At 43.9% G+C, this 10,069-nt stretch overlaps 1 protein-coding gene across 2 annotated transcripts; it reads left to right on the top strand.

Moving 5' to 3' along the window:
• Positions 1 to 801: 801 nt before the first annotated feature.
• On the top strand, positions 802 to 4,552 carry RNF222 (ring finger protein 222). Of its 2 annotated transcripts, XR_014165751.1 has the most exons (3): positions 802 to 1,114; positions 1,767 to 2,597; positions 4,352 to 4,552. XR_014165751.1 is itself a non-coding variant. In XM_081900921.1 (2 exons), the coding sequence occupies exon 2, from the start codon at positions 1,798 to 1,800 to the stop codon at positions 2,455 to 2,457; it is 660 nt and encodes a 219-aa protein (XP_081757047.1). In that variant the 5' UTR covers positions 802 to 1,114; positions 1,767 to 1,797; the 3' UTR covers positions 2,458 to 4,037. The 2 variants fall into 2 exon arrangements, 1 of the variants encoding a protein (XP_081757047.1); XM_081900921.1 differs by lacking the exon at positions 4,352 to 4,552 and having other exon boundaries at positions 1,767 to 4,037.
• Positions 4,553 to 10,069: the final 5,517 nt, after the last annotated feature.

A 10,069-nucleotide genomic window follows, 5' to 3' on the forward strand; every position in this document is an offset into this window, starting at 1 on the left:
CAGGAAGTCTGGCAACACAAGAACGGGCCTTTTCTGTGGTGGCCCCCATTTGTGGAATGCTCTCCCCAGGGAGGCTTGCCTGGTGCCCTTGTTACATATCTTTAGGGGACAGGCAAAAAATTTCCTCTATGACAAAGCCTTTGACCTTTAACTCTCTGCGGCCTTTTAAAAGTTGGTGGGATGTTTTTTAATATATTTATTTTTCCTCTTGATTTTTTTAAAAAATATTTTTGTTTATGCATTTTCCATTTTTCTTTTTACGCATCATGCTTTCTCATCATACAATATTTCTATACAGACTTCCCTCTTTCCTCTTGATTTTAATGCATCTATGCAGGTGGGAGAGGGAGGAGGTGTTCTGTCTGTTTGTAAGTTGCTTTGGGTTGCCCTGAGCAAGATAACATAAAGCAACTAACAAATTCAATAAACAATGACGACAACAACAACCCCTGTGGGCGCTCTTGCAATATAATTGCCTTTGAGGTTCTTTGAGGACAGTTTGGTATTTCTCCTTTTTGTACATCATAATGGCAGATCCTCCTGACTATCTCTCTCAAGTAAATTACAGGCAAGGTGAAAAGTTTAACAAGCCCAACAGATCTGCTTCTCAGTTTCAGTATCTCATTTACTAGGAAGACCACATGATGTCCATGCGTGTCACAGCCTGGCACAGAAAGAGGTTCTCATGGCGTCTTTGAGGTGCCATGATTCAGACGCTGAGTTGTGGTGACTCCTCCCCAGGTCCCAAATCGGGAAAGAGAAACCTCCGATTCACAAACGAGTTCCTCCACATTCACTCCTCAGGGAACCGCCCTCCTGCCTACCTGCCTGCTTAAAGATCTGACGCAAGGCAAAGGCATGGATACAGAGCGAACCACCCAGCAAACACCCATTGTTCTGTAGCTAGGGCTTGTTCATCGTGAGCTTGGGAAGGTCGGAGGCACCAACACCAAATGCCTGGAGAGGTAGCTCCTTGCTGGTTTTGAGGAAGGGAGGTATGGTGCTTGGGAGGCAAGGGGCAGGATGCTGGTGGGAAAACTCCGGGATCTACGGGAAAGATGGTGTGCTTCAAATGATCTCCATGGACGGGACACCTCTGCAGATCTTTTGACCTGTATGTATCTGTGTAGCATATCCATGCGGTTTTGTTTGTGGTATTATGAATGTAGTTTTATTGTTGATTTTATTCCGCTTGCCACCAAGACATTTTTTCTTACCAGTGTGTTGATGGCACAGAAATGTTTACAAACAAACAAAAAGTAATTAGGAGAAGGGTTGACATTTTTTGTTTTGCTTCTGTTTCTAGCTGCATTGTGCTCTTATGTTCTTGGATTACTTAACCTTAGCCTTGAATGTGGGATAGGATGGGTTGCAGCGTATTCACATCTAGCTTTTGCAATTTTAAAGTTTCTTTTCCCCAGCCTAAATGGCAAGAATCTCTACAATCTCTCTTTAAAGCTAATTTCTAGTCCCCTTGCTTGTGGGAAAATGTTTGAAAGGCTGTTCAAAAAGTGCTTAAAACAACAACAACCACCCCACTATTAATTATTATTTTTATTATCCTTTGGGGGCTTGTTCCTTGGTGTTTCAATACTGAAGTTATTAATTCTGCCACCAGTCTAAATCTATGTGGGCTAATTTATGTATCTGCAGAGGGACTGAAAGGGGCCATCTCCACGTGTATATACAACCCACACTTTCTTCCCCTTCTCACCTCATCTTCTTCTGGAGTTCTTAAAAGTATTTGTGTCCTGCTTTTCATTCAGCTGGTGGCTGCATGTGAGCAAGTGGACAAGGATGTCTGTGACCAAAACCAGTAAGGAGATTCCTGCTGCTGCCCCTTCGGCGGAGTGCCCCGTCTGTTATGAGTCATTTCAGTCTCCGAAAGTGTCGCGCCGGGTGCTGAGCTGTGGGCACACTTTTTGCCACGACTGTCTGGTCAAGTGCCTTTTGGCATCTCGGGATGAGGGCCGGCTACAGAACTGCCTCACCTGCCCCGTCTGTCGCTTTGTGACCTTCCTCTGCAGGAAGAGAGCCTGCTTGCCTTCCAAGATCTCCCCGAACCCTCCACCTTTGGAGCTGCCTCTCTCACCTTCGTTGCTGTCCTTGGGGTCAGCAAACACTTTAGTGGTGCCTGGCCATTTCCTGATGTCCCTGCGTGGCTACGACAGCCACCAGAATGTGTGTGGCTGCTCTAGCATGAACTCGGTGGTGCACCCTGGTGGCTTGGAGCGACAGTGTCACGTCTTCATTATCACTCAGTGTGGGATGCCGCTGATCGAAGAGAACATTGGTGTCACCGCTCTAAACCACGATGTGGAAGCTGCAGGGTCAGTGGCGTCTCAGAGGTCCCTAATAATGGGCTGCTTCCAGTCACCCATTGTCTTGGCAATCCTCCTGGTCTCCACTGTTGCTCTGTTGGGGGCTGTTCTCCCCTGGCTACTACTACTAGAATGAACCCTACTCTGCACCCCTCCCCTGCATCTCCTTTTGGGAACCACATTATGGAAAAAAGTTATCCCTTTGGCACACCCGCAAAGAATTGCAGGATTCGGGTCGATGGGAGATCCACAAAGGAAACAGAACTACAGGAAATGGTATTTGTACAATCTCTCCCTTGTCATGTATGATGGTATTGCTAAAGTGTGGCTCAGAGGAGCAAGGAAGGTCACCTAGACTAGAGATGGGATCTAAATATCCTGCTGAGGATAATCAGTGTGTTTATTTAATTGTTACATGCATATTCAAGGAGCACCTCCAAGGAGCTCAGAGTTGTATTAAAGTTTCCCTGTGAGGTCAGGGTAGACTGAGAGGTGACAATATTTCTTAAGACCAACCAATGAGCTTCACAGCTAAGCAGGGATCTGAGCTCACACCCAAACTCAACATTGTAACCGCCTCTGGTGCCAGTATTGCATCCAAGGGGATATGGGCTGTGGTGTGCTTGTTTGGAAGGGCTCACTGAACCAATTCAATGTCATTCCACCTCTTACTTCAACACTCATGGTAATTTAATAAGGCGTAGCCTTTGTGATAAGCCAAGGGCATCTTGGGTGGTTCCAACATCATGGCAATCCTTGTTCCGCCAGGCAAATCCAAGCTGTTAGCACGTTGCTAACACAGAAGGATTCTCGTCTTGCACACCATGTGCTCCTATTGCATTTAATTCTGGGCACACTACAGGTGAGACAGACTCTCCCAGCTGAGATGGAGTAGAATTAACTTAGGTCTCCTGCTCCAGTCATTAGCAATAGCTGTTCTTCACCTGTTATTGCTCTGTTGTTGCTGACCCCCATCATCTAGCATCAGATTTCAATCGCTTGATGGAATATGTTAATTTTGGTTTCATTTTATTTTTGTACCTTCTGTCCTGTTTTCTACTTTTGATATTGTTGTCACACTAAGATTAATAAAAATATTTCATTGCTACTCCTTAGCAAATGGACTTCCTTACATTTCAAGGGTAGTTTTGTCAGGTGGTCTTATTTCCTCCCAGGCCTCCCCCCCTCCTTCTTCAAAACCTGCCCTTGCTTTTGCCTAGGCAGGCAGAGAGGGAGGCCTGGCAGTTGTGCATCTAGTTGATGAGCACACAGGTCACAAGCACCCTCTTCTGGCAGTTAGGAGAACAAGCAATTTATCATTTGAATTGCTCATCCTTAGGTAGCGCTGTGGATTTTCAGTGGTGGGTGGGACTAAGCAGAAGGAGTCCAAGGGTGAGTTCACACAACGTCACCACTATTTCAAGTGATGACTAGCAGGTACACAACAGCTATTGCAGGTCAAAGCACAACAGGGGCGTGTGCAGTGGGGATTGTGTAGTGGGAAGTGAGGGAGAGAAAGTCTCATTGTACAAACTGAAGTAATTCCACTCATGCATTTATTTAGTTGAACACGACCCAGAGCTTCCATGACACATGGCATCACTCAATACTTTTCAGTGGTGTCCTGTTCACACATTTGGCAGACTGTGACGGAAGAGTGGCTTATGTATGTACAGATGTGGATCCACTGTGAGAATCATGGTTTCTAGACTTCATTCATAGGTACCCTGGAAGGCACTTCCAAGGGCGCTAACATTACCCAGGTTTACATTTCACTTTTATTTGCTATAAGGAGTGGCTTGATTTATGTGCTTTTTAAAAAAAGCGTTGTGACCTACTTCTCGCTGGTGTGACATGGGGAATGTATCATTGTTATTTCCCATGGGCGGGTTTTGTTTTTTGTTGTTCCTTTTAAAGAAAACTAATTAGCAGCTCTATGTAGCTGCTTCAGATATGAAGTAGTGTCATTCTGGGTGTTTCCTCTCAAACCCTTTTACCAATGAATCTCTCTCTCTCTCTTACACTCACAGGCATATATGCACACCTGGGTTGCCATTAGCTCCATATGGAGAGAAAAAAGCCAGTACAGATGTTTCCTAAGGAGAAAGAGATAAGTGGAGAGAAACAACAGACAAAAAGTTGTGTGCGGTTACTAAGCCCTTCTAGCTTTTCCTGTCTTTTGTTGAGGGAATTTCAGAATTTCAGAGTTAGGCTGCTGTCAAACGGTGTGCATAATTGGGCTTGTCTGAGACTTCCTGGTAGCTTTTAAAAAAGTAAACACTCATACCAAATTCACCTACAACTCAATAACTGGATCAAAGAGTGACTCATGCCTACATCCATGTCACAGTAGCTGCGGAACACTAATTTGGAGCGTGGCATCCTGTCTCCCAAAGTGTGCCAACCAATGTTTTGTTTTGAGCGACAACCTCAGCAGCACAAGGGACAAACAGAAGTGAAATAGGGCAAAGCTAAATGGGGCAAGGCAAAGAAGGGCACCATGGACAGCTCCGTTTGGGATTCAAGCTGGAGACTACTCCGTAAGAGCAGTGATATTCATGAGCCTTAAACAGGAGCTGCAGCTCTATCTGTGTAGCTAGTACCACATTCCGCAAGCAAAGCCTCTTCATTAAAGGGGCCCAGCCTGCTTCAGTAGTCATTGACACTGATGGAAAGTGGGAGCCATTAAGATGTCTGAGCCGGAGTCCTCAGCGTCAGAGGAGGGCCCCCTGGTGTCCTCAACCCAGAGAGGTACTGGCACAAGAGACTTCCCTTCTGCAGGTGCCTCTGGTTTACTGTGGACTTCTGGAGACTGTCCCTAAGGGAAATTTCCTCTCCCACTTCAAATAGCCCAAATAGGAGGAGCCCCAATCCTGGTTCATCACATTAGAAGTCCACAAGCTGGACTCAAGTGCAATAGCCCTTTCCTGCTCATGTTCCCCAGCACCTTTTAGTCAAAGGCATGGGGCCTTTGAACTTAGAGGGGATGTAGCTAACATACCTAGTAGCCATCTAGTTTTATCCTCTACAAATTAGTCTAATCATCTTCTAAAGCCACCATAGCAAATTCCATAGTTTAAACAATGTGATATGTGAAGAAGTATTTCCTTTTGCCTTCTAAGATTCAGCTTCAATGGATGGCCCCAAATTCAAGTATTACGAGAGGGGTTTTTTTTATTTAAAAAAACTATCTACTTTCTCTACATTATCAAACTTCTGTAAAATTGCACACAGTATGGAGGAAGTGGATAGAGAAAGTAGGTACATGTGAGAGAAGGACCGTGAACCCATCCTGGCTCTGCCTCTATCCAGTCTGATGAATGGAACTACTTCTGGTAAGGAAGTCAGAGAGGAGGACTAGAGCCAACTAGGCTGTAGAGGCCTTTTCCCACCTGGTCTGGGAAGGCAGGGCCCTGATTGACTCCAACTACAAAAACTGAGGCTGCTGAACCAACTTGTGGCATGTGGTATTGTTTCAGTGAGGTTGTTTCCTGTAATTGATATTAATTTCTTGTATCTTTATTTTGGATATTCTTATGATTTATGTTGAAATGGTTCAATGTGTACTTTTTGATGTTTTATTTATTGTTCATAACTACTTTTGTTAAGTTTGTAATTATGTATTTTTTTACATGGTTGTAAGCCACCTTGAGAATGGTTTTAAGGCGGCATACAAATAAAATGACTAATTGATTGATCAACACTAAACATACAATTGCTAGAAATGGGGGTGGGTGGGGGTGGCTTCCGGGGGTTCCCAGAACAGCATTGGCAGTGCAACTCCCCAGTCTTGAGTGCCTGCTCTTTGTCACTTGCTTTGGATATCAGCACATTCAAGCCAGCTTTTCCAATGCTGCAAAAGAGCAGACCATCTCAGAATGTGCAAAGCTGGTCATGGGAAAGACTTATAGATGTTAACCAGTCTTAGAAAGCACCAGCTGCTAGGTTTAGATGAGCCAGGGGGACAGCAGGGATGTCTATACCTCACCTCCCTGCAAAGTCAAGCTTGGCAGGAGAAACTTCCTTTTTCCTATTGCGCTGAGGTTGGAGGATGCACCAAACTCCCAGAACGGCTGCAGTTCTAGAACATCAGAAACTGTCCTAAACTGAGTTAGATCATTGGTTCATCTAGTTGAGTACTGTTGACATTGACAGGTGCTCTGCCACTGAGCTCTGGTCCTCCCACCAGGTTTTCAATGTGTTGGTTCTAGAAGACCAACAATGGTAGTACCTATCATGTTCCAGTGGTCCTCCAAGAATGAATGTGACTTGATACCAAAAGCACAAGCAAAACTGTCTGATTTCATGGCTTTTAAATTACAATTCATTAGCTAATTGTTGTTGTTGTTGTTGTTCAAGGACACACATTCCACACACCTTTTCAATAAAGGCAGAGGTCAAATTCCTTTCCAGTCTGTCCTCAAGTCTTTCTTGCAGGGAAGTCCATGGTGTCACGCACTGACAATGTTTTGCTTAGATTCATCCTTGTTTGTTTGAGCAGGTGCCTCTCAAGCAAATCGTACAGCCCCATTGCCTCCATTTGGTCCAGAGGCTTTTGTGTTCTGTGGGTAGGGCAGAGAGGAAATGGAAACAGGTGAAAGAACCCTTTTAGACAATAAAAAAACCCCACAACACTCCATGGATTTGATGTAACTGCTATACACATTTCAGGTTCTATCCAGTGCTGCAACATCCCATCTCTTTTGCTGCGGAGGAATCATCAGGCTGTGGGTTGCACCTTTAAAAGGGGTGGGGACACAGTTCAGTGGAGCTGGATGAGCTCTGGCTTTGCAGTATGGGAGGTATGCAGCAGAAAAGAAAAAATAAACAAAAGATTAAAGCAAAGGTTTGACAGGACAGGGAAAGGAGACAGCCTTCCTCCTTTTTTAATGTTTTGGATGAGCTCTTTATACTGGGAAGTATGCAGCTACTATGAACATGCAGAGACATAGCTGTGTACAGCACATTTGAAACATGTTCTTTCTCTCAGAGGATTCTGGGTACTGTAGTTTATCCCTCACAGAGGTACAATTCCCAGCAACCCTTAACAAACTACAGTGCCCAAAATTCTTTGAGGGGAAAATGTGCTGTAAAGGTATAGTGCATCCACAGCCCTTACTTAAAAAGCAAGTCTTTAAAAAGTTGACAGAAAAGTGAGTGCATTGGTTGTTGTAGTTGTGTCTCTTAACACTTACTGGTGATGGCCTACAGATGTCTCTGATGTTCATGCAGCCCTATTTCACCTGCCAATGGGAAATGCTAGCTGGGGAAGAAATTCATTTCCCCAGTAACCAAACAGTGTATTTTGAGAGCCGGGAAATGCAATATCTCTGCAAAAGAAGTGCAAAAGATCTGAATCACAGGCAACAAACACGTTACAACTGTGTACTTATAATGCAATAAGTTGATCACCCATGAAGCCAGAAGGCAGCAGCAGTACATGCAGAAGAGCAGAACAGTGAGAGACTGGTTTTGCTTTCATGTCCTGCTTGTCAGTGTCCTAGAAGCCCCTGACTGGATTTCTGAAGCCTTCTGTGTGATCTAGCAGGCCTCTTCTTAGGAATTTATGAGAACAGGAACAGTAAACAGCTAGCCAACCTGGGAGTATGGGCCCTTTTCATTCACCCACCCACCCAACCAACCAACCAGGGGTGAAACAGTTGGGAGGGGAGTAGTTCAGGACTTCTGTTATCACAGCTCCAACCCAAGAGGAAGGTTGAAAAGTACACCGTTATCTCTGAAACAAGATACACCTAGGTGCAGGATGGCAACCTTCCTTTGCTTGTCAAATCATATGACTTGATTGCAACGTGGCATGGAGCCAATGCTAAATCAACCCCTAGGATTGTGCGGCATGGATATAATACCCTGTCGGTCATCTTCCAGTTGCTGTTATCTGTCTTGTCTCCAGACTACGTGCAGTCCAAAGTCTTGAATCTGATATTCAGATTCTGCAATGCTGGAGTGCTTTGAGCATGTCCTTTCCAGTCTAAAATATTCCTCCCTCTGATGGTTGCATTCTGTTTGCTGCATTCATTCTCTGCTTAATCTGTCCAGCCTAACTCAACCAGCTGTTTTTGCAACACATGACTGCAAATACTCCTGGAAGCCACAAGGAGGTGCCAGTGTATCATCATGATGACTCCACTGATTCTCCTAAAAGCTTTTTAAAAAGAATACTGTAGGTACTAAGCTGCTAATAAACGTAGAGCAGACAGATCTCAGTTATTTTGGAAAACCATTTTCTATTGAGGACAATAGTTTTCTCACCCACATATACAAGCATATTAGATGCTACTGACCCTGAGCTGCCTGAGTCTTAATGGCAGCTGCTACAGATTTGAGTGCTCCTGCCCACCTAGCAGTTCGAAAGCACATCAAGTGCAAGTAGATGAATAGGTACCGCTCTGGCGGGAAGGTAAACGGCATTTCCATGCGCTGCTCCGGTTCACCAGAAGCGGCTTAGTCATGCTGGCCACATGAACCGGAAGCTGTAATTGGGCTCCCTCGGCCAATAAAGCGAGATGAGCACCACAACCCCAGAGTCGGCCACGACTGGGCCTAATGGTCAGGGGTTCCTTTACCTTTACAGATGTGAGTGAGTCTCTCAGTTACCTGCTGTAGGTGCTAATAAGACTAAGAAATGCAAGGCTGTGAAAGCAAAGGTTCCATTGGGCAAGCCAGTGGCGAAATAATTTGAGACGGCATTGCAAGCTAAGTCTCTTTTTTATACTTAATGTTAAGTAAATGTGCAGTGTTGGTTTAATAATGGAGGGAACTTTGAGGAAACACCCCATTCAGGCTGCACACAGGGCTATGACTAGTACAGGGCTATATTTAGGTTTGATGAGGCCCTAAGCTACTGAAGGTAATGGGGCCCTTTATCTGTCCAGCTGTCCTTTGTCAACAACAAATTGTCGCTGGTTTTTGTGTTGAATATATGCTATATGGTAATTTATCGACCAGTCCATGCAGAATGTAGGCACACTATATATATAGAAATGAGCAAATCAATGTTATTTTAGGGAGCAGGCTAGCAGGCGGGGCCCATTACTTACATCATAGGAGCCTACACAACACAAAACAAAACACTGTTGCTGTATGCAGGTTTTATTTTATTTGTTTTTTTATCTTATATTTTGAAAATGTACATCCAGGTTTTTTTTCCTTTAATTTTTTGGGGGGGCGCAAGAGAGTGGGGAAGAAGAGGAGGAAAGATTATAAAACTTAGGAAAACTTATTATTTAAATTAATTAATTTGGAAAAAATATGGCATTAAACATATGGAATTGGAATGTGAATGGACTGAATGAAAAAAAGAAACGGAATAAGGTGGAACATCTTTTAAAGAAGAAGAATTTAGACATAATATGTTTACAGGAGACACATATAGCAAAGAAACACAGAAAGATTTTGATCAATAAGAGACTCGGAAACGAATTTATATCATCAGATAGGGAGAAGAAGAGGGGAGTGATACTGTATGTAAGGAGTAAAATCGAAGCACAACAAATTTTTAAAGACGAAGAAGGAAGACTTATTGCAGTCCAAATTAATTGGCAAGGTGAGAAAATAATGATTGTCGGGATTTACGCACCTAACGGAAATAAAACTGATTTTTATAAGAATTTGGAAGAAAAACTGTTGGAATACGCAGACCAGAAGATAATTGTAATGGGAGATATGAACGGAGTGGTGTCAGGAGAGATGGACAGATTGAGAAACAATGGTTCAAAGGAAGGAAAACT

This window comes from Podarcis melisellensis (genome assembly GCF_964234715.1).
Source record: "Podarcis melisellensis genome assembly, chromosome: 2".
NCBI classification, from domain to species: domain Eukaryota; kingdom Metazoa; phylum Chordata; class Lepidosauria; order Squamata; family Lacertidae; genus Podarcis; species Podarcis melisellensis.